The 27996-nt window shown below is 39.4% G+C and overlaps 1 protein-coding gene across 1 annotated transcript in view; it reads right to left on the bottom strand.

Annotated features, from left to right (window-relative positions):
• Positions 1-27996, bottom strand: part of HERC2 (HECT and RLD domain containing E3 ubiquitin protein ligase 2) — a 222286-nt gene that overhangs the window by 140417 nt on the left and 53873 nt on the right. Inside the window, exons 14-19 of the mRNA XM_079710369.1 lie at positions 27236-27487; positions 22738-22931; positions 16976-17176; positions 12925-13153; positions 12694-12818; positions 3993-4171 (exon numbers count right to left, since the gene is read on the bottom strand). Of these exons, the coding sequence (XP_079566495.1) occupies positions 3993-4171; positions 12694-12818; positions 12925-13153; positions 16976-17176; positions 22738-22931; positions 27236-27487 (1180 nt within the window). The remainder of the gene's footprint in view (positions 1-3992; positions 4172-12693; positions 12819-12924; positions 13154-16975; positions 17177-22737; positions 22932-27235; positions 27488-27996) is intronic.

Genomic DNA, 27996 nt, shown 5'->3' on the forward strand with positions numbered 1-27996 from the left:
CGGGTTGTAAAAAAAAATCACAACATAAACTAAAATCAGAAATAAAGATCATACACCCAGGTGACCTGCAGCTGGCTTCCTTCCCCAAATGTGTGTCAGCTCTATCTGCAATAAGCACACCTCATTCAAAACTGAGGCACACGGAAGACACAAAAGGTAGAATGAGACCCTTTGCTTTACAGATGTGCTCCTAAGAGTTGCATGGAACAGTCCAAAATGATAGAAAACTCCTGTACAAACCTTCGGAAGGAAAAGTAACTGTGATTATTTTTTGTCCAAATCTGCATTTCAAATATAAATGTGACACTGTCCTTAAAGACAAGACCCACTAGCGTTTCTGCATCTGCCTCACAAGTCTGCCTTCAGACCTCCTCAAGTAAACCCTTGGATGGGCCATGGCAGGGGATACCCAGGGCTCAGAAACTACAGGAAGGAAGACCAAAGTGGGCACAAATAAAACAGGTCAGAGTAAGAGGTGCTCAAAGAACACGGCAGCAAGGAAAGGACCAGAGGATCCAATTCCAACTGCAGGATCCAACCTAAGCCATGAACCGTCAGTAAGTAAATGGGGAGAAAAGAGAAAGTACACTTGGAAGAGTAGTAAGTGTTCCGTTTCCACGAGCAGAATGCAAAGGAGCTAGAGCACAGAGGTCAAACGAGGACGGGGAGTGGACGCAGTGGACACTGTAGGCGATGGAGTGCCAGGCTGCTGGCACTCGATTCTGCAACGCTGAGCCACCAGTTTTGAAAGGAAAGTGATATCCTGTTTGTGTCCAAGAAAGGTAACTAAAGTCAGCGTGAAAGCAGATTTTAGAGGGCACAGGGAACACCAGATAAGACCCTGCCACCCAGGGATGGTCTCGGCGCCAGGTGAACAAGGTCTGATCCGTGGTACTGAAGACAGGAGGAGGAAGGGGGTTAGTGAAGTTAAAACGCCGAAGCAGAGGCTGGTTCTGGAACTTCTGTCAATGTAGCTCCACCACAGCAGCCCCCACCCAGCCAGGAGGGTGAGAGCCAGCGGGCTGACAGCTGGCTCTGTCACTGGGAGGCGAGTCCGGAGCCTCTGCACGACACCAGGCCACGGAAACGCATTCTGCTCCACTTCTTTGATTTCTAACGTAGCAGCAGGTTTGAGGAGAACCTCTGTCAATCGCACCAGCCCCCAGGGCTCATCCACTACAGCAGTGGAGTGAGGACAGAAGCAGAAGACACACATCAACTCACGTCCACAGAGCTGAGAAGAAAGAGCAGCAGGGACCCCTGGCTTGTGCTCAGCACTCCCGGCCACACAAAACGCAGGTGGGTGCTCAGGGCCTCCCCTGCGGTCCACCTCACCTTTCTGCTCCACGACCTGATAACCTGACCTGATAACCACATCACAATAGAAGAAAAGGTCTGGAATCTGGGTTTTATGCCATACATGATGGAGCAAAAGACAGTAATAAAATACAATACAAATGTTAACTTATTTCCCTAATATACAATTAGAATCATAATCAAAGTGTGTAATTCTGATAAGAGTTCATTAATTTAAAAATCTTCACAGCTCTCTATTGCCAAATATAAATGGTTTTCTGTGGTTCTCTGCCAGCATAAGTTACTCTGAAATCTGTTTCTTACTTTTGGGAAGCTGCAGTTTCTCCAACCTGTTTTCCAAAGAATAAAATATATGGAATGTCTCCAAAATCTCCAAAATGTAACTCTTTAGACTATTTTTCAACAACTGCATCAGCCAGGATGTATTTAGACTCCATACACTGAGTCTCCTTTAGTCACAAACACGTAAGGTAAGACATAAATGTTACAGTCTATCTCTGCAAGGGAAGGGGCACATCATCTATGCGTATAAAAGGACCCTGGAGCATAGGCATTCTGTCCGTGAGAGGGTTGTACATGCAGCTTTCGTTTTCTATTTTCCAAAAAAGTTTAAGGTACTATTTACTCCATGTTTCAGTGTTTGTTTTGTATTTTCCAAACAGGTGCATTTTCATTATAAATCTGCTGTGGAGCCAACTCCTCCCTGCATGCCAAGGGAACCAAAAGTAAAGAGGAAGGCTCAGAAGATAATGTGCGAGCACGGGCTAGGGAGCACTGCCCAACAGAAAAGTACTGCCAGGGAGTCACGTGTGTACTGTAACATGTCTACCGGTCACATAAATAAAGATAAAAAGAACATGTAAAATCAGTATTAATATTTATCCCCATATATTTAAAATATTATCATTTCAACATAAAACCAATAAGAAAACGCATGGAGATATTTATATTAGTTTTTTGAAGACACAAAGTCTTCAAAAGCCACTGTGTATTTTGTACATACAGCACATCTCAATTCAGATAACTAAAGTTTCACTGCAAATACTTGATCTGCACTTCAGTCTCATAAAAATGCAGAGCTGAAAAGGTAAATTCATATGGCCAAGTTATTCCAAACATAATTACAAGTTTTCTAATAGCTGAATCAGGTCTAAGTTTTTTAATTTTAATAAAAAATAAAAACTCAGTGTCTCAGCGACACTGGACACCCACAGGCAAACGTGGCAAATGACAGCCAGACTGAACAGCACAGGGGTAGGTAGGCTAAGATGGACAGGTCTCTACACACCAAGGGAACAAGTAGTCTGAACAAGCAGGAGAGCTGGCCCCTCATGGGAACAGTCACCTAAGACAGGACCGAGGTCAGAGAACCCAGCACTGGCTCTCTGCCAGTGACACCAGCGGGCCCAGACACAGCCTCCTCGGCGAAGGAAGGGGCGGTCGAGAACATGGAAAATCACAGCTTGAGGTACACGCTTTTGCTTTAAAACTTCTCCAGAGACCTTCACCTTTTCACTCCAAAGCGCTCGGGGTGCATTTTCTCACTCGACCCTTGATGAACTCTGCAAGCTAAACACTGCTCTTGCTGCTACTGCCACAGTTACCACGCTGGGCAGGGGTCAGTGGCCAGCTTTAGACAAGCAGGCGCAGCTGCAATTTTCTAGGAACAATTCCCAAGCTCTTGTCACTGTCACAGCTGTGCTGACTTAATTCCCTTTATTTCAGACTGCTATAGTGAAGATCAGAATGTGTGAATACTGATTTTAAAAATCATCACCACATTATAAAAAATAGAAAACAAGGGGTTTTTTAGTAGCATTTACTAAAATATATGTCAGGAACTAGCTCTAAAACGTCCTCTTTTAAAAGCTCACTGTGTGCCCAGCAAATTCTGGTGTTTCCAGATGTAAAGGGCAGGCCACCCCACGCCAGTACACCGCCCACCCATGCCCTGGACTGAGGTACCTAAGCCAACCCACCACCAGGCCCTCTTTCCTCTCTGTATAAACAATAAACCAGGAGCCAGGTTTACACAGAGTGGAGCTGTGTTACATAAAGGAGCAATCATTTTTCCTTGTCTAACAAATGCCTTTCAGAAACCACCCGGCTTTTCTGCTCTTTTTGAAGGACACCGCAACGCAGGCTGACGTTCTTTAGCAAACAGTGACTGACTACTTCAGCCCTTATCGAGGTGAGTCTCTGTGTGTATTCTGACTCTGATTCTTACCTCCTTCTGATCAGTCCTTGGACAATAACGCTCACCATTCTTTCACTTACTTCAGCTTTTGAAAGTTGTCTTAGAAACTAATAGATATAAATCTATGATATATAGAATGAGGCAAGGACACAACCACTTAAAAAAAAAACAACCTTACCATGATGATTTTCATTTGTATCTACGTGCTTACTAACGAGGCTAAGAATCTCATCCTAGGTTTATGACACACTCCAATTTTCTCTTGTGTGAAAACTTTTAGAATCTCCAGTTCTACTTCATACATTCTAACCTCTCCTCTCACCTACATTTAAGAATCTGCTCTAAAGTCTATCCTAGGTAATTTTCAAAGTACTTCATCAACAACGAAACACATTTTTGAGACCCTAGTGCTCGATCTCACTATCTTAATAGGAAAACCAATAGTCCTCCTAATTAAAGTATGTCTAATGCTATTTACCTAAGAAGCTGCTGTATGAGCTGAACCAGAGGCAAGCACTGTTTTCCAGAAGATTCATAGATTCCCGTATTAATAAGATCTTTATCCAATGGAGTCCTACTTCTATGAAATGTCGAGGCATTCGCTTCCTGTTCATCAATTTCTTTTTCCTTCTGTGCTTCTTTTTTGGCTTCAATATCCTGTAATTCATGAAACAGAAACTGGTTACCGGTTATCTCAGTAGCAGGTGTGAAGGCACCATGGGCTGAGCCCTGATCCCACAGCCTAGCTGTGCGCTGACTCACACACCTGGTGACAGTGGCCCACACCCACCCACTGGAAATCACGCCGCTCAGTTGCTCAGTTTCTAAACAGACGTTTTGTCCTACAGACCCCGTGTGCAGGCTGCCCGTGCTAATGGTCTCCCGAGTCCTTCTGTGAAGTTCCTGAAACCTTTACCCCGGCTCTGGCTCTCCCAACACCCACTGTGAGCACCTAGGCAGAGTCTACCCGCTTTGTAAACGTGAAGCAATAACCTACAGAATGGGAGGACACATTCCCAAATCTTGTATCTGATATTAGACATACAAATACAGAAAGAATCCTGACAACTCAACAATTAAAAGATAAATGACCCAATTTTAAAATAAACAAAAAATCTGAACAGATATATCTTCAAAGGAGATATACAAATGGCTAATGAGCACGTGAAAAGATGCTCAACTTCATTAGTCATCAGGGAAATTCACATCTCCTAGGACAGTATGATAAAAAAGATGAACAGTAGCAAGCATTTGAAAAGATACGGAGAAACTGGAACTGTCATACATTGCTACTGGGAATGTAAAATGGTACAGCCACTTAAGAAAACAGTCTGGCTATACCTCGAAACATTAAACATAGAGTTACCGTAAAACTCAGCAACTCCACTCCAAGGCATACGCCCATAAGAAATAAAAACATATGTCCACACAAAAACCTATGCACAGATGTTTATAACGGCATTATTCATAGTAACTTAAAAGAGAAAACCACCTAAATGTCCATCAGCTGATGAATGGATAAACACAATGTGCTAAATCCATACAACAGAATATTGTTTAGCGATTTAAAAAAATTAAGTACGACATGAATGATACAACCTGGCTGAACTTTGAAAACACTATGTTAAGTGGAAAGCGCCAGACACAAAAGGCCACATACTGTACAAACCCACTTATATGAAATGTCCAGAACAGGGACATCTTTAGAGACAGAAAGTAGATTAGTGGTTGTCAACGGCTGGGAGGAGTGGGGGATGTGGAGTGACTGTTAAGGGACACAGGGTTTCTTTTTGGAGTGAAAGTGTTCTGAAATTAGATAGTGGTGATGGTGGTTGCACAATTCTGTGAATATACAAAAAAAAAAAAGAATCACTAAATCATACACTTTAAGAGACTGAATTTTACAGTAGATGAATTAGATCTCAATAATGTTATTATTTTTAAAAACTTTTAAAGGAGGTATCTTTTGCCAGTCAAATGCAACCAATATTCCTGAGGACCTACTATATACTAAGCATTGTTCCAGTAATCAAATTTACTGTGAAAAAGCGCACAAGTTCCTTCCTACTGGGCTTTATTTTCTAATGGCAAAAGCCAGAACAAGTCTAAACACAAAGTCTTCCCCATTCTGAGGGGTGTGGGGACAAAGACCATGTCTAAGGAGTTGGATTGGAACTGTGCCACCTACTCTTCAGAATAAGAAGGACACTGATCAGACAGCTTGAAAATGTGCGTGCTTTTGACCCAATTTCACTTCTAGAACTTCTTCCTAATAATCATTCTTATACCCAATGACTTATAATCTTCAAGAATGTAATTAAAAATTATTTATAATAGTAAAACTATCTACAACCTAAATGGTCAACAATAGGAAATTGTTTAAAAAAAAAAGTGATTCCCTTTCCATATGACAGACTTCCGCAAAGCAAAAGAACAAATGGACATCGCAGAATATTCAACAGAGGAGACATGGCAACCTTATGAGTGGAAAAGATACAAACCACTGAGACCAGTTCTGGCATCATAATTAGTATTGTTAGTAAACATTTGCATTTTTGAAAGCCTGGAAGACAATACATGAAAAACATTAACAATGGTTATTCCTAAATGATGAGGGTTTTTCTGTTTATGCCTTTCTGTAGCTTCAAAACATTTTTGTTTTAAAACAAATGGCCTTTTGGCTATTTTTTCAGACATCTTAATTATTGTCAGAGGGATCACAATCTGCATACTCTATAGCCCACCTCCCCCTCTCAAGGTACCACTCTCCAGCAGGACGCAAAGAATAAACATATGCTAACTAAATTAATAGGTTCTAAAAATACTGCCTGGGGGGACTTCCCTGGCAGTCCAGTGGCTAAGACTCCGCACTTCCACTGCAGGGGGGCGCAGGATCGATCCCCGGTTGGGGAACTAAGGCCCCTCATGCCGCACGGTGCAGCCAAAAAATGTTTTAAAGTAATAAAAATAAATTTAAAAAATAAAAATACTGCTTGGGTCTGGCCCACATGTGGACTGCCCCTGCCTGTCCGCTGTCATTGCTCCCATCAGGTGAACTATTACACTGAGCCACACGGAGCACAGGAAGAAAAGGAAGAGGTTTGGAGTCAGCAAACCTGTCATTCACTAGTCATGACACCTTAGCAAATCAGTAAACTTCTGTGGTACCTATGTCCACGCCTATAAAATGGAATTTTTAAGACAACTTTTTCCACTCAATGTGAAAAACAATTCACGTTTCCTGGCAAGAAAAGAAAAATTTACACATAGAAAAACTTTCTCTGTCCTTTGGCCTCCTCTCTGCCCCCTACTGTACATTGTTTACCTGCATTATGCATCGATCAACCTTCCCTATCAGCAAATATACCTGCTCAACCATAAACAGCAACATTCTCCTAGCATCAACAAGACAACACCTTCAAAGAAAACCCTCCTTCTTCCTCTTGTAAGAGGCCATCATGATGCTTAGATCTGGATTGTGTAAACTGTCAATAATACATCATTTAACGTACAGCCCTCTGTCTCAAAAAACTTACATAACTGAGACTTGACTTGTAACGAATGCAATAATTCTCAGAGCTTTCTGAGATGCTGTTCCTGGGTTATAATCCTCAACTTGGCTTGAATAAAATTTTCTATCTCTTTCTTAGATCGACTGATTAATTTTTTGTCAACATCAATATGGCTCACAAGGTTAAAAAAAATGAAAGTAAAGTACATAGCATAGTATCTGGAAACTAACAAGGTACACAAAGAATGATACTTGCAACTAAAATCATTACATTTATGATTTCCTCTAATTTTTTTTCAATTTAATCAAAGTAGGTATATTTTCAAAAACATTTTTAATACACTCACTTCATCCAATTTTATCAGTGTAAGTTTTTAAATTGAAAACTATTATGACAATGAAAGCAACAAAAGAAGCTATGAATGGCCAATAAGCACATACAAATTAACACCCCACCCTACCCCCAGAATAGCTAAAGCTTTTTAAAAGATTGACACGCCGGGCCTCCCTGGTGGCGCAGTGGTTGAGAGTCCGCCTGCCGATGCAGGGGATACGGGTTCGTGCCCCGGTCTGGGAGGATCCCATATGCCGCGGAGCGGCTGGGCCCGTGAGCCATGGCTGCTGAGCCTGCGCGTCCGGAGCCTGTGCTCCGCAACGGGAGAGGCCACAACAGTGAGAGGCCCGCGTACCACAAAAAAAAAAAAAAAAAAAAAGATTGACACGCCTCATGTTGATGAGGTCAAGAAACGGCTAGAACTCTCATACAGGCTGGTTCAGATGTAAATGGCACAACCACTTTGGGAAACTGTAAACACACACCCACCCTAGAACCCTGCAAATTCTAATTCAAACTATTTACCCAAAAGGAAAAACACGTGTTCACTAAAGGACTTTTACACAGCATGCTAAGAGCAGCTGTACTGAGTCAAACATCATCGAATGTCTATCAACAGGAGAAGGGATACACCAACAGTGCCATAATCACACAGTGGGGCACTCCTCAACAGCAAAAACAAAGTGACACTACAGAAGCCTCTTAGGGAGCCTCATCCACCAAACAACAGGCAGCAGAAGCAAGGAGAACTACAATCCTACAGCCTGCAGAACAAAAACCACAATCACAGAAAGATAGATGAAATGCAAAGGCAGAGGACTATGTCCCAGATGAAGGAACAAGATAAAACCCCAGAAAAACAACTAAATGAAGTGGAGCTAGGCAATCTTCCAGAAAAAAAATTCAGAGTAATGATAGTAAAGATGATCCTGGACCTCGGAAAAAGAATGGAGGCAACTAGCGAGAAGACACAAGAAATGTTTAACAAAGACCTAGAAGAATTAAAGAACAAACAGAGATGAACAATACAATAACTGACATGAAAAATACACTAAAAGGACTCAATAGCAGAAAAACTGAGGCAGAAAAATGGATAAGTGACCTGGAAGACAGAACAGTGGAAATCACTGCCATGGAACAGAATAAAGAAAAAAGAATGAAAAGGAATGAAGACAGCCTAAGAGACCTCTGGGACAACATTAAACACACCAACATTCGCATTACAGAGGTCTCGAAAGGAGAAGGGAAAGAGAAGGGGCTGGAGAAAATATTTGAAGAGATTACAGTTGAAAACTTCCCAAACATGGAAAAGGAAATAGCCACCCAAGTCCAGGAAGCACAGAGAGTCCCAGGCAGGAAAAACCCAAGGAGAAACATGCCAAGATACATACGAATCAAATTCACAAAAATTAAAGACAAAGAGGGGACTTTCCTGGTGGTGCAGTGGTTAAGAATCCGCCTGCAGATGCAAGGGACATGGGTTTGATCCCTGGGCTGGGAAGATCCCACATGCCGCAGGGCAACTAAGCCCATGCACCACAACTACTGAGCCTGTGCTCTGGAGCTCGCAAGCCACAACTACCGAGCCCACAAGCCACAACTCTTAAAGCCTGCACACCTAGAGCCCGTGATCTGCAACAAGAGAAGCCACTGCAATGAGAAGCCTGCGCACCGCAATAAAGAGTAGCCCTCCCTTGCCGCAACTAGAGAAAGCCCGCTCACAGCAACGAAGACCCAATGCAGCCAAAAATAAATAAATTAATTTTTTTAAAAAGACAAAGAAAAATTATTAAAAGCAACAACGAAAAAACAACAAATAATATACAAGGGAACTCCCATAAGGTTAACAGCTGGTTTCTAAGCAGAAACTCTGCAAGCCAGAAGGGAGTGGAAGATATATTTAAAGTGACAAAAGGGAAGAACCTACAACCAAGACTACTCTACCCAACAAGGATCTCATTCAGATTCAACAGAGAAATCAAAAGCTTTACAGACAAGCAAAAGTTAAGAGAATTCAACACCACCAAACCAGCTCTACAACAAATTCTAAAGAACTTCTCTAAGTGGGAAACACAAGAGGAGAAAAGGACCTACAAAAACAAACCCAAAACAATTAAGAAAATGGTAATACAAACATACATATCGATAACTGCCTTAAATGTGAATGGATTAAGTGCTCCCACCAAAAGACACAGACCGGCTGAATGGATACGAAAACAAGACCCATATATATGCTGTCTACAAGAGACCCATTTCAGACCTAGGTACACATACAGACTGAAAGTGAAGGGATGGAAAAAGATATTCCATGCAAGTGGAAATCAAATGAAAGCTGGAGTAGCTATACTCATATCAGATAAAATAGACTTTAAAATAAAGAATGTTACAAGAGACAAGGAAGGATACTACATAATGATTAAGGGATCAATCCAAGAAGAAAATGTAACAATTATAAAAATATATGCACCCAACAGAGGAGCACCTCAATACATAAGGCAACTGCTACCAGCTATAAAAGGGAAAATCAACAGTAACACAATAATAGTGGGGGACTTTAACACCTCACTTACACCAATGGGCAGATCATTCAGACAGAAAATTAATAAGGAAACACAAGCTTTAAATGACACAACAGACCAGATAGATTTAATTGATATTTATAGGACATTCCATCCGAAAACAGCAGATTACACTTTCTTCTCAAGTGCACATGGAACATTCTCCAGGATAGATCACATCTTGGGTCACAAATCAAGCCTCAGTAAATTTAAGAAAAATGAAATCATATTAAACATCTTTTCCAACCACAACACTATGAGATTAGAAATAAATTACAAGGAAAAAAATGTAAAAAACATAAACACATGGAGGCTAAACAATATGCTACTAAATAACCAAGAGATCACTGAAGAAGTCAAAGAGGAAATCAAAAAATACCTAGAGACAAATGACAATGAAAACACGATGGTCCAAAGGCTATGGGATGCAGCAAAAGCATTTCTAAGAGGGAACTTTATAGCAATACAATCCTACCTCAAGAAACAAGAAAAATCTCAAATAAACAATCTAACCTTACACCTAAAGGAACTAGAGAAAGAAGAACAAAACCCAAAGTTAGCAGAAGGAAAGAAATCATAAAGATCAGAGCAGAAATAAATAGAAACAAAGAAAACAACAGCAAAGATCAATAAAACTAAAAGGTGGTTCTTTGAGAAGATAAAAATATTGATAAACCTTTAGCCAGACTCATCAAGAAAGAGAGAGAGGACTCAAATCAATAAAATTAGAAATGAAAAAGGAGAAGTTACAACAGACACCGCAGCAATACAAAGCATCATAAGAGACTACTGCAAGCAACTTTATGCCAATAAAATGAACAACCTGGAAGAAATGGACAAATTCTTAGAAAAGTATAACCCTCCAAGACTGAACCTGGAAGAAATAGACAATATGAACAGACCAATCACAAGTAATGAAATTGAAACTGTGATTAAAAATCTTCCAACAAACAGAAGTCCAGGACCAGATGGCTTCACAGGTGAATTCTATCAAACATTTAGAGAAGAGCTAACACCCATCCTTCTCAAACTCTTCCAAAAAATTGCAGAGGAAGGAACACTCCCAAACTCATTCTACAAGGCCACCATCACCCTGATACCAACACCAGACAAAGATACAACAAAAAGGGCTTCCCTGGTGGTGCACTGGTTGAGAGTCCGCCTGCCGATGCAGGGGACACGGGTTTGTGCCCCGGTCCGGAAGGATCCCGCATGCCGCGGAGGGCTGGGCCCGTGAGCCGTGTCCGCTGAGCCTGCGCATCAGGAGCCTGTGCTCTGCAACGGGAGAGGCCACAGCAGTGAGAGGCCCGCGTACCGCAAAAAAAAAAACAAACAACCCAATCCAAACATGGGCAGAAGACCTAAATAGACATTTCTCCAAAGAAGACATAGAGATGGCCAAGAAGCACGTGAAAATCTGCTCAACATCACTAATTATTAGAGAAATGCAAATCAAAACTACAATGAGGTATCACCTCACACCAGTTAGAATGGGCCTCATCAGAAAATCCACAAACAAGAAATGCTGGAGAGGGTGTGGAGAAAAGGGAACCCTCTTGCACTGTTGGTGGGAATGTAAACTGATACAGCCACTATGGAGAACAGTATGGAGGTTCCTTAAAAAACTAAAAATAGAATTACCATATCAGCCAGCAATCCCACTAATGGGCATATACCCTGAGGAAACCATAATTCAGAAAGACACGTGCACCCCAATGTTCATTGCAGCACTATTCACAATAGCCAGGTCATGGAAGCAACCTAAGTGTCCATCAAGAGACAAATGGATAAAGAAGATGTGGTACATATACACAACAGAATGTTACTCAGCCATAAAAAGGAACAAAATTGGGTCATTTGTAGAGACGTGGATGGACCTAGAGTCTGTCATACAGAGTGAAGTAAGTCAGAAAGAGAAAAACAAATATCGTATATTAACACATATATGTGGAATCTAGAAAAGTAGTACAGATGAACTGGCCTGCAAGGCAGAAATAGAGACACAGAGGTAGAGAAGAAACGTATGGGCACCAAGGGGGGATGCGGGGGGGTCAGGTGGTGGTGGGGGTGGGATGACGTGGGAGATTGCGGTTGACATGTGTACACTGACGTGTATAAAACAGACAGCTAATGAGAGCCTGCTGCATATCACAGGGAACTCCACGTTACTGTACGGTAGAAACCAACACAACATTGTAAAACAACTATCTCCCAATTTAAAAAAAAAACTAATACAAAAAGAAATAAATAGTTCCTTAGTTAAAAAAAAAAAACATAACACTACATCCAACACAAGTGAATCCGAAAAGCATTATCAAGGCAACATAAAGCTGACACAAATGAGTATATACCGTATGATTCCAGTTATGTGACAATCAAAACTGGCAACATTAACATCATTTGGGGGAGGCAAGAAAGTATCCTAACTTCAAATACAAAGGGGCACAAAGGCACTTTCTGGGGTGATGGAAGTGATTTATGTTATGATTGGCATACCTGTCAAATTCATTTAAATAGACATTTAAAGCGGGTACATTTTATCATACTTAATAATAACTCAATATTTTATTAAACTAGTAAAAAAAGTTTTAATTACAGAAATATTTGGATGTTACTAAAAGCTTTGTGTTTCAAAGGTTTTTTTTAATAATTCTGGGAAAGTGTCAGTCTCAGCTCACTGGGGAGTAAAATCACCTCCATCAAAATCACCTCCATCGCGCGCGCGCACGCACACACACACACACACACACACACACACACATTCCTAGGACCATACCTGAATTTCTGCAGTAATGGCTGCATTTAAGGCTGATTCTAAGCCTCCATCAGCCATCAAGCTGCCCACAAGAAGATCAATCATGAATCGACGACCTGGACTTATGTTAACTTCATTGCCTGAAACTGGAAAAGGTAAAGTGTTTTTCTCAATGTGAGGCAAGCACCATCCCCTCCTGGCACCCCCTCCTGGGCCAACCTCACCCGACCCCTGCTCCTAGCCCCAGCCCACCTGCACAGGGCAGGAGAGCAGAGAGTGCCCGGGCCCGCTCCTCAGCAGTTGGCAGCAGCACTGACCACCCGCTCTGCAACACAGCCTGGGCAGCCGCCTGCACAGTACTCAACACGCCCGCACTGCTGGCCAGGGCCACCACCGTCTGCTTCAGGCTGTTGAGGAGGACGCTGCCCAGACCTAAACCAAGGAATTCTGGGTCAACCTGGTGACTGATGGCAGCATGCAACTGAAAGGAGAAAAACAATTTTCTCTTAGAAGCCCTAAAAACAAGTGCTTTCCAAATCTTATTAAAGATGAAATAATACCGCAAATTGAGTTTTACTCAAAGAATAAAGGTAAAACTTCCAGTATAGGTATTTTTTTTAACCGTACTAAAAATTTTTCACCTATAGTAGTTGAGAATCCATGGTAAAGTATTCTATATAAAAGGAATTTTTTAAACCCAACTCTGAGTATGTATGTGGAAAAGCTCAAGATCAACAAAGAGGTTGAACCCTGTGGAAACAGCAACCTCTACCCCACCCCCAAGCACCGGGACCAAACACAGAAATAGTGAATATAATATAACCAAAAACTATTAAAAGGGTAGACAGCCAAGCTGAGGGTATACAAGGAAAAGTATACAAGGGAAAGTTCTGGTTCGGCTCTCGAGACACACAGACACACACAGCAGGAGCCAAGGGGTTCTGGGCTCAGAGAGCAGGTCAAAGCCTCTGAGACACAAAATGCTCAGGACAGCCCACTGAACCTGAGCTTCCTGCCAGCCAGCCAGGGCCTGAGGGCAACATGCTACCCACACAAGGCTCTGGGCACAAAGAGACCCCACAGTGAATCAGAGACCCGGCCTGCCCTGTGAGCAGATGTGAAATCAAATTTATACCAACCATCTAGGTATGGATATCACACGTCAAGAACTGAACACCAAAACTCATCAAGAGCCCGAGGAACTCAATGGAACCTCACAGACACAAGTACAAAACTGCCCTCTGAGGACACCTCCACAGCCAAGGGCAAAGGGACACTCCACAAACCCTCCCCTAAGGGTGGCCTCGTAGTCAAAAAGGACAGGCCATACTAGGTCACCTCAAAGAAGTGTCACAGACAGGGTAAGAGGCAAAACGCATGCCCCAACAGATTTTAGCAATTTAAAAAATTGGAATGGGGTTGCCCTGGTGGCGCAGTGGCTGAGAGTCTGCCTGCCGATGCAGGGGACGCGGGTTTGTGTCCCGGTCTGGGAAGATCCCACATGCCGCGGAGCAGCTGGGCCCGTGAGCCATGGCCGCTGAGCCTGCACGTCCAGAGCCTGTGCTCCGCAACGGGAGAGGCCACAGCAGTGAGAAGCCCGCGTACCGCAAAAAAAATAAAAATAAAAATAAATTAAAAATTGGAATGAATCCATAAAATAAGTAAATGTTCTTAGAGATCAAGGATGGAACAGAAGCCAGAAGATGAGAATATAATGAGCAAATGAAAGCCTTGGAAAACACCAAAAATATAAATTCTGAAAATGAAAAAAAAAGCTACAGGAATCAACACCTCAAGGCAGAGGAGTGAAGAGCCTGAGCCCCAGGTTCCAGCCCTAAACCTCTGTGCACTGGGTACCCAACCTAGGCAACTTTCCTGAACTTCATGCCTCCCCAGCTGTTCAATACAGATGGAGGGTCCCACCTCCCAGAGGGCTGGCATAGGGATTTGATGATTCAATCAATATGTGTAAAGCAGTGATCACATACGTTTTTTAAATAAACAGACAATTCAACAATATAGAACATTCAGCTAAATGATTCGTGAAGTGACCGAAGAGTGCTGAGTAAACCACCCAGAAAGCAAAACAGAAAGATTAAAAAGTGAGCATTAAAAAGGATGAACAGCTTTTAAAATATCAAAGAAGTTGTGATACTTGGGAAAATAAAATGAGAAAGTTCAACATGCATTTAGTAGGACTTTTCCAAGGGGAAAGGTACAAAAAAAGGAGAGAGCAATTCCAATGGTAAACAGTGAAGATTTTTCAAAACTTAACAAAGATAAGTAATCTCAGATTGAACAAGAATCATAATCTCAAATTATATGTACAAGAATAAATCCTGACCTAGACATAATGTATTAAAATTATAAAACAAAGACAAAAATCTAAAAGGCTACCAAAGAGAAAGACAAATTAGCTACAAAGAAACAACAATTGCACTAATATAAGATTTCTCATTGGCAAAAATAAAGGTCAAAAGGTGGCAGAACATCTTCAAAGTGTTTTCTTCAAAGTGCTTATAAAATTACATATAACCTAAAGAGCTAAGCCCCATTAAATTATCTTAAGAGGTGTTAAAGGGAACAAAGTTTTCAGAGGTTGTAACTCACAGACCTTAAGGAAGAAACCTACTGAAGGAGGTACCCAGGAGGGAGGTGATGTAAGTAAAAATGACAAAACAAATTGGTTTAAAAAAAAAAAAAAAAAAGGCTATATGTCTGAGTATGTCCTCTTAAAAAATGATTATGATAATAATTAAGGAAAGTTTAAAAATAATTACTATATTTCACCAATCCTAAGAGGTATTTTCTTTCACTTCTTAACAACTCTAAAATCAGAATGTATCTTACACATTGCAATTTGGAGCGCTTTTCTTTTTAGCAGCACACACAAAAAAACAGTGTGCCTTGGAGTCAATGTAACAACAGACTATTGAACAATTCAAATACTGAAGATGGAAAGGGGAGTTCAGGTTTAATGCATCCTATAACCCCTATGTTTTTCAGGAAGAGAAGTATTGATTAACTTAACACTCTGTGGAATTAACAAATATTAAAATTTTTTTGTAACATGATTAATGTCCAGAAATCAAAATTTCACAACTTAGGAACAATTAAAGGGATTTGAAAGGAAAAAAAATTTTTAGAAATTTGTTCAAAAGATAATAAAATGATGAACACTTACGCCAAGACTGAATTCAAATACATTAGTAATCACAATAATTGTAAAAGATTAAATCCACATAGTGAATAAAAACTCTCAAATTGTATTCTTTTTAAGAACTGAGCTTTATGAGTCAATTTTTTAAAAGACACAACTAAAACAAAGACCTCGACAGAGAGAACAAAGCAGTGGAAAAACAGATGACATGAGGCAAATGTGGACCAAATGAAATAGAGCCTAGGACATGTACAAAGTCTTTCTCCACAGCACTGACCAGAGCAGCAATGTCACTAGGAGACCATGGGAAGCAACAAAAAACTGGGTGGATCCATGACTAGGATACTACACCACAGATGTCCTGCTAAATGAGCTCCTACAGAAGACTTCGGGCAAGGGAGGCACTCTCCAAACTTCTGCTAATTCCATTTTGCAACTAAACATTACATTCAGTTCTGTGCTTTCTGGAAGCCAAGACAAAAAAGGGGAGGGAACAGAAGGGGTACATGATGGGTCACACAGAAACCCTCACATTATAAAGGGGGAAAATTACTTTGGTGAGAAAAACTGTTCTCTTAACATTAAGTCATAGGGTTTTATGACAAAGAAAAACATGATGATCAAAGATTTTAGCTACAGTTCTACTTGGAAAAAAAATTTCTGTAGCTTTTCTTCTTCTGATATTTAAACTTAACCTTCCCCCTGAGGAAGCGGAGGTACTCGTGCAGGACGCAGAGCTTCCTGAATGGGGCTCCCCTCTCAGTCCAGAGGAGAGGCTGGCGACCACCTCCAGCTGATCTCCCAGTCACCTACCGTCTCGCCCAGTCACCTCTCCACACACAGCAACAGGAAATTCAAGACCGACTCCCTGATGAATGCCAACAAGCTGAATTTAGCAGTAATAACACAGTCCATATACGCTCTTACCTGCATGCAGAGACTGACTTCCAGGGTAAGCGCAAAATAACTAGACTGAATTTTTTTAAGCCTCATACACATTACACTCCATCATAATCTGACTTTAAAACACGTTAAAATTTTCATTAGCAGTTCATTCAACAGGCTAAACCCCATACCCTTTAATATGCATAAACATCATTACAAACGCGTAAGACACTTATAAAATGAGGGAAAGGAAAATACCTGAAGTCGTAGAAGATTCAGTGTTGCCACAGCCATACACTCTTTCTCTTGGGGTGGGGGCCAGTCAGCAGTGCCATCCATCCCCTCACTCACTTGCCGTAGTAGGAGGTCTAACTGCTCAAAAGTCATTGAGCAGATGTCCACCACAAAAGGGACACGGAGGCCAATGGACCACTCAGAACAAGATGACCAAGCAAAACTCTGTGGAAGAAACACAAGAACCTAAAATGAATCTACACATGCACCGATCAGCCTGTTCCACACGAGAGATTCACCATTATGAATGACGAAGATGCCCTAGGTTACTACTCATTCATCCCTCTGATTGTCCCAAATGCACAAGCACCTTCAGTTATCTAACTCACATGCTAACAGTTTCCAATTTTCTCTCATTTCACTACCCCATCTCATTTGCCACAAATAAACAGGTAAAAAGTTTTTCAACAATCTTTTCACTACCAAAATTAAGCAACTCAATAAGCTAAAATTAAACACTAAAAGCTATTCAACTAACCCCAAAAAAAGTCAAGAAAGAATAAAGAAACAAAAAGGTGAGAGCAAACAAAAAACAAATAAACAATGGTAGACATTAAATTTAAATGGGTTTGAACATAAAAACAAACAGAGATCATCAGGATGTAAGAAAATAGAACCTAACTATACAGTATCTACAAGAAATCTACCTTAAATATAAAGATAAAAGTGGCTTAGTAAAGGGATGGAAAGTGGCTTATTAATATCAGACAAAGTAGACTTCAGAGGAAGGAAATTACCAGGGCTAAAGAGGGACACTATATAATGATAAAAGGCTCAATTCACAAAGAAGACAGAACAATAATGAATGTATATGCCCCCTAACAACAGAACCATAAAACACATGAAAGTAAAATCTCAGAGAAATGAAAGAGTAACAGATAAATCCACATTTGTAGTTCAAGATATCAAGATTACCCTCCTAAAGACAGAACAAGTAGACAGAAAATTAGTAAGGATTTAAAAGAAATGAACAAAACCATCAGTGAATGAGATAAAAATGACACTTATAAAAACACTTCACCCAAAGAGCAAAATGCACAAAGTTTTCAAGGATGCAAGGAACATTCACCATGATAAACCATATTTATGACATAAAGTAATTTTATTTACGAGAACTGAAATCATATGGAGTATGATCTCGTAACATAATAAAATTAAGCTGAAAACCAAGAACACAAACTAGAAATCAATAAGAATAAATCAGATGTAAATAACTGGAAAAATCTCCAAGCACTTAAAAATTAAACAACAGGTTTCTACGTTCCAATTAAAGTAGTAAAATACTGATTCTAAGTAGCCTGCAAAGAGTGATGTAGTATACAGTAACTCCTAGAGCAACCACAAAAAATAAAAACCTATAAAAAGAAATAGTCACACTCAAAATAAATAAAGGTAAATGAAATACTAAAATAAATGTTCATTTATCCCCCCAAAAAACAAAAGAAGCAAATGAGAGGAACAAATAATAGAAAATAGACAAAAGCCAAACAACAAAATGGAAGCCCTTTATCTATACATGTCCATTACAGTAAATGTAAATGATCTGAATACACCAATTAAAAGACAGATTGACAAGGATAAAAAAAAAATGCAACTACACATAACACCCAAGAAGTTCACTATACGCATAATGAGACAGGTGGGTTAAAAGTTAAAGAAGTAAATTTAACAAAACATGGACAGGACTTGAATGCTGAGAACACTGATAAATGGAATCAAGAAGATGCAAAGAAATGTTTAGACAGAACATTTTAATAGAGTAGAAGCCTCAATGTAGCAAAAAAGTCAGTTCTCCACACGCTGGTAACAGGTTGAACACGATCCCTACTAAAATCCAAGCAAGATATGTTTGCAAATGTAGACATGATTATTCTAAATTTTAATGGAAAGGCAAAGGGACTAAAATACAGACTGCTTAAAACTTTTTCAAATACAAGGATGGAAAAGTTATAGTACTCAAACACTAATTAAACTAAAATAAAACTGGAGTACCTACACTAAAATCAGACAAAAGAGACTTCAGAGCAAGGAAAAGCAGGGATAAAGTGGGGACACTGAACAACAATTAAAGGGTCAATTCACCAAGACAACCGAACAATCCAAAATGCGTATGCATCAAACAAAAGAGTTTCAAAATACGTAAGACAAAAATTGATAAACCCATCCTAAAATTCATGTGGAATCTCAAGGTACCCCAAATAACCAAAGGAATATTGAAAAGGAATAATGAAGTTGGAAAAAGACTCAATTCCTAATTCAAAACTCACTACAAAGCTACAGTAATCACAACGGTGTAGGTCTGGCATAAAGACACACTTACAGACCAACGGAATAGAATAGAGAGTCCATAAATAAACCCTTGCCTATATGGTCAAATGATTTCAACAAGTGCCAAGACCATTCAATGGGGAAAGAACAATGTTTTCTATAAACGGTGCTGGGAAAACTGCAAAATCCTTTGATCCTTATCTTACACCATATATGACAATAAAGTCAAAATGGATCAGAGACCTAAATATTAGACCTAAAACTATGAAGCTATTAGAAAAAAAGACTGGAAAATCTACATGACCATGGATTTCTCAGATATATATGACACCCAAAGCACAGACAACAGAAGAAAAACTAAAACTTTTGTGCATAAAAGAACACTATCAACAGTATAAAAAGAAAACCACAGAATGGGGAAAAAACAGTTGTAAATCATATACCTGATAAGGGATTAATACCCACAATATAACAAGAACTGTTACAACTCCAAAAAAAAAAAAACCTAATTCAAAAATGGGCAAAGAACTTGAATACATTTCTCCAAAAAAGATATACAAATGGTCAACAAGCACATGAAAAGATACTCAACATCTTTCCCATTTGGGAAGTGCAAGTCAAAACCACAATGTGATACCACTTCATACCCACTGGGATGGCCTTAAAAAAAACAAGAAAAAGGAAAATAACCAGTGTTGACAAGGATGTGGAAAAATTGAAACCTTTGTGTGTATCTGGTGGGAATGTAAAAATCATGCAGCTGTTGTGGAAAAACAGTAAGGCAGTTCCACAAAGATTTAAACAGAGTTACCATAATGATCCAGCAATTCCACTCCTAGATATATACTGAAAAAAACCGAAAGCAGGGACTCAAACAGATATTTCTACACTAATATTCATAGCTGCATTATTCACAATAGCCAAGAGATTAAACAACCCATGTGTCCACTGAAGGAGGAATGGATGAACAAAATGTGGGAGTTATGTATTTTTATTATTAAGCCTTAAAAAAAAATTCTGATACATGCTACAACATGAATCAATGTTGAAAATATTATGCTAAGTGAAATAAGCCAGACACCAATGGTCAAATATTATGTGATTCCACTTATATGAGATACCTTGAATAGACAAATTCATAGATACAGAAAGTAAATTTCAGGTCACCAGGGGCTAGGGGACGAGAAATGGAGAGTTACTGTTTAATGGGTACAGAGTTTCTGTTTGAGATGATGAAAAAGTTCTGGAGATGGATAGTAGTGATGGTAACACAATGCTGTGAATATACTTAACGTCACTGTATGTTTTACCCTAATTTTTTTAATGATCAAGAGCATTTAAAAAAAAAAAAAAACAAAAAAACAGGCTTCCCTGGTTGAGAGTCCGCCTGCCGATGCAGGGGTCACGGGTTCATGCCCCGGTGCAGGAGGATCCCACATGCCGCGGAGCGGCTGGGCCCGTGGGCCATGGCCGCTGGGCCTGTGCGTCCGGAGCCTGTGCTCCGCAACAGGAGAGGCCACACCAGTGAGAGGCCCACGTACCACAAAAAAAAATAAGAAAAACTGACAGAACCAAAAAGAGAAATGGACAAATCCACAACTATTCTTAGAGATACCAACACCACCCTCCACAAAAGGAGACAGAACAAACAGAAAATCAGCAAGGATCTAGAAAAACTGAATAATACCATCAATGAACTAGGTCTAATTGACATTTATAGAACACTTCACCCAATAATGGCAAAATATATCAGCAGCAAAATACTCTTTTTAAGCACACATGCAGAACATTCACTAAGAGAACACAGCCTGAGATATAAAACAAACCTCATTCTGAGATATAAAACAAACCTTAAATCTATAAGAATTGAAATCATATAGAGTTTATTCTCTAACCACAATGGAATTAAACTAGAAACCAGTAACAGAAAGATAATGGAATGATCTCCAAACACTCTGAAACTAAACATACTTAATCCATAGGTCAAAGAGCAATCCACAAAAGAAATCAGAAAATATTTTGAACTGAACAAAAATGAAAATAATCAAGATTTGTGGGTGCAATTAAAGCACTGCTTAGAGGAAAATTTACAGCATCAAGCACTTATCTATTACAAAAGAAGAAATGTCTAAAGTCAACAACCTAAGCTTCCTCCTGAAGAAAGAAAACAGTAAAGTGATGCCAAAGCAAGCTGAAGAGTGAAAAAAGGGACAAGGGGAGAAACCAATGAAATTGAAAGCAGAAGAACAAGCAGAAAATTAATGAAACCAAAAGCTAGTTCTTTGAAAAGAGCAACAAAATGGATAAACATCCAGCAAAACTGGCAAAGAGAAAAGACGCAAATTACCCATATCAGGAATGAAAGAAGGGATATCACTGCAGACCCAAAGACTTCAAAAGGTCAATAAGAGGACACTAATAAGGAAAACTTTATACATAAAAACTGGGGAACTTAGATGAAATGGAACAATACCTTGAGTACCACAAACCAGGAACATTCACCCAAGAGGAAACACTCTGAATAATTCTATATTAAAGAAATTGAATTTGTGGTTAAAAATCTTTTGAGAAAGAAATCCCCAGGCTCCTATGGATTCATAGAAAAACATTTAAAGAAGAAATGACACTAATTCTACACAACTCATTCCAGAAAACAGAAGAGGATGGAACACTTGCCAACACTTTTTATGAGGCCAGTTTTACCCAGATAAAAAATCAGACAAGAAAGCACTAAAAAAACCACAAACTAGTATCTCTGAAGAGTCCTGACAGAAAAATCCTCAACAATGTATTAGCAAATCAAATCCCACAATATAAAAAAAGAATAATACACCATGACCAGGTGGGGACTATCTCAAAAACACAAGGTTTGGTCAATATTTGAAAATCAGTCAATGTATTCCACTATATAAACAGACTAAAGAAGGAAAACGTGATCATATCACGTGAGAAGAAAAAGCATCTGACAAAATTTAACATCACTCAGGATTTAAAAAAAAGAAAAACTTGAAAAAAGTAGGAGTTAAAGGAAACGTCCTTAATTTAATAAGGCATCTACCAAAAACAAACAAACAAACAAAAAAACATACAGCTAACATCACAGTTAATGGTGAAAGATTGAATGCCTTCCCCCTACAATCAGGAACAAGGCAAGGGTGCACCCCCTCCCTACTCTTACTCAACATCATATTGGAAGTCCTGGCCAGTGCAATAAGGCAAGGAAAAGAAAGAAAAGGCATACGTATTGTAAAATAAAACTGTCTCTATGTACAGACAACAGAACTGTTTCTGAAGAAAACCCCAAGGAATCACAGCGAAGCTCCTAGAACTAATAAATGAGTTTAGTACAACTACAGGATATTAAGGACTAAACACACAAGGCAATGGTACTTCTACATACTAGCAATGAACTCTGGGAAACCAAAATTCTACAAAATACCAAGCCATCTACTCAGTACCTGGGCAGGTCCGCAGGCAATCCCAACTATGTGTTTGGTATCCAGTCCTGGCAGCGCAGCAGGTTCTGGCTTGGTCACACGCAAGGTGTCAAAGTGCTGGCACTGGTCATTGCTCCCCCAGCTGTGGACCTCACTGTCCTCAGTCAGGGCCAGGCAGTGGGTGGAGCCTGCAGCTACATCAATCACCTTCTTCCCTGGGAGGAAAGAGGGATGCAGATACAGGTTCATGCCTATGACTTCTGTTGCAATAAAGATATTTACTTTAGGCCACTCAGGTCAGAAGGCATTTAATGTCAACTTCTAAAGGATAATTCATTGCTTTAATATTATTCACAATTCATCTGCCTTGTGTACATTACTAAAACCCCTGTTGTGTTTTACTAGCTACAATTGATTAAGCCCTATAGCCTGCAAATAAAATAATGCTAGGGTATGAAAAGGATCTGTTCATTTTTCTCATCCTTATTCAGATTTTCATTCAGAAAACGATAAGTGTATTTTTAATTAACTACTAGATCATATTCTCCTGTCCCAATGTATAACCATGTAAAGTGCACTCTTTTTTTAAAAGACTCTTATGTTTTTAGAGCAGTTTTACGTTCACAGTAAAACTAAGAAGGCAGAGATTTCCCATATACTCCCTACCCCAACAGATGTTTAGCCTCCCATTATTATTCATTTTTGCACACATGGCTGTCCAGTTGTTCCAACATCATTTGTTGAAATGACGATCTTTGCTCCATTGTATTGCCTTTGCTCCTCTGGTCAAAGATCAGTTAAGTACATTTATGTGGATCTATTTCCGAGCTCTCTCTTCTGTTCCAATGATCTATTAGTTCATACTTTAGCCAATACCATATTGTCCTGATCACTGCAGCTTTACAGTTAAGTCTTGAAGTTGGGCAGTATCAGTCTTCCCACTCATTGTTCTCCTTTAATATTGTGTTGGCTATTCTGGGTCTTTCACCTCTCCACACAAACTTTAGACTCAGTTTTTTGATATCCATAAAATAAATTGCTGGGATTTTGATTGGGATTGCATTGAATCTATCGATCAAGTTGAAAGAACTGACATCTTGGCAATATTCAGTATTCCTATCAATGAACATAGTATATCTTTCCATTTATAAAGTTCTTCTTTGATTTCATTCATCAGTTTTGTAGTTTTCCTCATATAGATCTCACACGTATTTTGTTAGGCTTACACCTATGTATTTCATTCTTTGGATGCTAATACAAATGGTATTGTGTATTTAATTTCAATTCCATTTGTTTGCTGCTTGTATATAAGAAAACAATTAACTTTGGCATATTAACCATCTTGCAACCATCTTGCAACCTTGTTAGTTCCAGGAGGGTTTTGGGGCCAATTCTTTCAAAATTTCCACATCAACAATCATGTCATTTGTGAACAAAGACAGTTTTATTTCTTCCTTCTCAATCTGTATAGCTTTTATTTCCTTTTCTTGTCTTGTTGCATTAGCTAAAACTTCCAGTATAATTTTGAAAAGGAATGGTGAGACGGGACATCCTTTCCTCGTATCTGATCTTAGTGGAAAGGCTTTGAGTTTCTCACCATTAAGTATGACATTAGCTGTAGGATTTCTATAGATTGTCTTTAACAAGTTGAGGAAGTCTCCTTTATTCCTAGTTTACTGAAAGTTTTTTTTAATCATAAATGGGTGCTGGATTTCGTCAAAAGCTTTGTCTGCACCTATTGATATGATCATGTGATTTTTCTTCTTTCATCTGTCAATTTGATGGATTACATTAACTGATTTTTTTTTAACATTGAACCAGCCTTTCATGGTGTCTGAGTGTGTGTGTGTGTGTGTGTGTGCGTGCGCGCATATGCATTTTCTTTATATGCCATCCATCAATGGACACTTTGGTTGTATCCATGTCTTAGCTATTGTGAATAATGCTGCAATGAACATGGGGATGCAGATATTTTTTCAAGTTAGTGTTTTTGATACCCAGAATTGGAATGGCTGGATTACATGGTATTTCTGTTTCTATTTTTTGAGGAACCTCCATACTGTCTTCCAGAGTGGCTCCACCAACTTACAGTACCACCAACAGTGCACAAGGGTTCCCTTTTCTCTACATCCTTGCCAACTCTTGTTATTTCTTGTCTTTTTGATAACAGACATTCTAAGAGGTATGAGGTGATATCTCACTGTTTTTAAATGTATTTCACTGATGATGAGTGATGCTGAACATCTTTTCATGTACCTGTTGGCCGTCGTTATGTCTTGTTTGGAAAAAATGACTATTCAGATCCTCTGCCCATTTTTTAATCAGATCATTTGGGTTTTTCTGCTGTTGAGTTGTACGAGTTCTTTAAATATTTTGGATATATATCATATCAAATATATGACCTACAAATATTTCCTCCCATTTCATAGGTTGCCTTTTCATTTCTCTGATGGCTTCATTTGCTGTACAGAAAGATTACTGATTTTAGATCTTTCTTCTTTTCTAATATATACATTCGATGTTATAAATTTCCATCTAAGCTTTCACTGCACCCCACATATCTTGAAAATTTGTATTCCCACTTTCATTTAGTTCAAAATATTTTAAAATTTCTCTTGTGATTTCTTCTTTGACCTATGTGTTATTTGGAAGTATACTGTTTTATCTCTATGTATTTTGGGATTTTCCAGCTAATTTTCTGTTATTGATTTCTAGTCAATTCCTTTGTGGTCTGAGAGGAGACATTGTTTGATTTCTCTTCTTTTAAATTTGTTAAGGCGTGTTTTATGGCCCAGGCTGGGTCTATCTTGGTGAAAGTCAAAATACACTCTTCAGTGAGAAAGTTTTCTAAAACAAAATCTATTTCTCTCCAAAGTTAAATGATGTAAGTGTAAAATATATTTTTTCTATTTAAATAGTGTTAGCAAAGTACTGTATTTTTGCTTATTAGTAAATCTAACATGACCAACACAAGGGGTGTTTTCAGACATGTCAACATAAAAAATAATTCAGCTGAAAGAACTCTACTACATTAAGAGAAGCAATTCTATCCAAAGGTCTATTTTAAGAACTACCAAATGACTGTACATATCAACAGTCACTTAAATACTCTCATAGTACACTACCTCTGTATCTAATTAATCTTGCTGAGGAAGTTGATTTCCTCTACTAAATGAAAGGAATATAAACAAGAAGGCAAATAAAATTGAAATACAGCTCCATAATAAACAACCAATTGTATTACTCTATAACTTATCTCAGACACTTAGAAAATAATAAACACCAGATGAGCACACAAAACTTCTAAATCACCAAAGTGTTAACATGCTTTAAAATAAAAATGTTGGGGCTTCCCTGGTGGCACGGTGGTTGAGAGTCCGCCTGCCGATGCAGGGGATACGGGTTCGTGCCCCAGTCCGGGAAGATGGGAAGATCCCACATGCCTCGGAGCGGCTGGGCCCGTGAGCCATGGCCGCTGAGCCTGTGCGTCCGGAGCCTGTGCTCCGCAACGGGAGAGGCCACAACAGTGAGAGGCCCGCGTACTGCAAAAAAATAAATAAATAAATAAAATAAAAATAAAAATGCTGGGGAAAGGAACTGGCAAGTCCCAATTAAAAGGCTCACTTCCAAACTCCCTTGACAAAAAAGCAAAAACATAAAGGAGAATCCAGAGCAGCCATCCAACAAACTTCATCCCTTATGTCAAATGCAGCCCAAGGCCCGTTTCTGTGAATAAAGGTGTATTGGAACACAGGTGCATTTGTTTTCATATTGTCTATGGCTGCTTTGGGGCTACAACAGCAGGACTGGGTAGTCAGGAGAGACAGCACAAGGCCCTCAAACCTAAAATTATACATAGAATCTGGTCCATTAAAAAATAGCCTGCCCACCCCCTGTAGTGTAGAGATAAAGCACTACAGGCCCCACCTGGTACACTTATCACCAAGGTCTCCCATACTTCACAAGACACCTGTGAAGCACAACTACATGCCTTGGCTCCCATTCCTCCCAGCTGCTGAGAATGCATGCTGGACACCCTTGAAACCAAACAAGAAGATTCATCCATCAAGGATAAGTTCAAACAAGACCACTCCAGGCTGACCCAACCCCATCTCCCTCTTTGCTCCCATAACACCATGCATATCCATAGCAAGCAGACGGCCTCACCAAACGGAAGTTAATCTCACTGAGGCCAGCTGAATGGGTAATGAATGGGTACTTGCCACAAAAAAGAACTCTCCAATAAAAAAAGAAAAAACAAACAAACAAACAAAAGAACTCTCCAACACCGGCAAAATTTAAAAGTTTCAAATGAAATCTGATGAAAATAATTCTAGGTCACTTTTTAATACAGACAAACCACTTTCCACTTATTATCTATACCTATCAAAATGTGGATAAAAGCTTCTAATGATGGGTCATTCACAGATGTCAGATAAAGAAAAATACCTGCAAACTTTAAAAGATTACTAAAGACAACTGCCTCAAATGACTTTAAACGTTTACATTTTGCACTCACCTTGCAATCCTTCCAAGAGTTTGGGATAACGGACGTGTTCCTCTGTTCCGTGCCCAAGTCTCTGGTTGTCACCTTTCCCCCATGAATAAACCTGGCCATCTTTTGTCAAGGCAACAGAAAACTGACTTCCACATCGGACTTTGACAACATCCAAGTCTTGAAGCTTCTCAATCAGCTTTGGTGTTTTGCAGCCGTCACTACCACCTCTGCCCAATTTCCCATAGTCACCATCTCCCCAAGACCACACCTGACCTAAAAAATACAAGTTATTTGAGTAAAAGTAACTGTACATCTAAATAAAACTTCTAAATGTCTGCAAATAATCAATATAGCCAGTAACACACAAAAATCTAGACCACTAATGTATACAGCTGACACTACACAGGTGGTTACTGACCAAATGAAATCTAGTTTCTACTTCAGGTTGATAGAGAAGCAATTAAGAAATGGAAAGCTGAGTTTTCTTCTTGTTTTAACTGAATGAATAATAAAATCCTAACCCTTGCTAGTTTGGGCTCAATGATACTGCTTCCACTAATTACTAAACACAGAGCAAAAGCTCCACTGCTTCCATAAAACACAGCAACTGGGCCCATAGTCCACTGCACACCACTCTTGCTGTGTTGACCACAAGCCAAACGTACGATTGCATTTATTCCCAGTAACAGTTGTTAGTATAATTTAATATTACATAAAGGGATAAAATAAAGTTGCTCTCTGTGGGAGAGCAAGGCTGAGAGGCTCCCAGCTAATTCTGACAG

The sequence above is a fragment of the Hyperoodon ampullatus genome (genome assembly GCF_949752795.1).
Source record: "Hyperoodon ampullatus genome assembly, chromosome: 8".
NCBI classification, from domain to species: Eukaryota; Metazoa; Chordata; class Mammalia; order Artiodactyla; family Ziphiidae; genus Hyperoodon; species Hyperoodon ampullatus.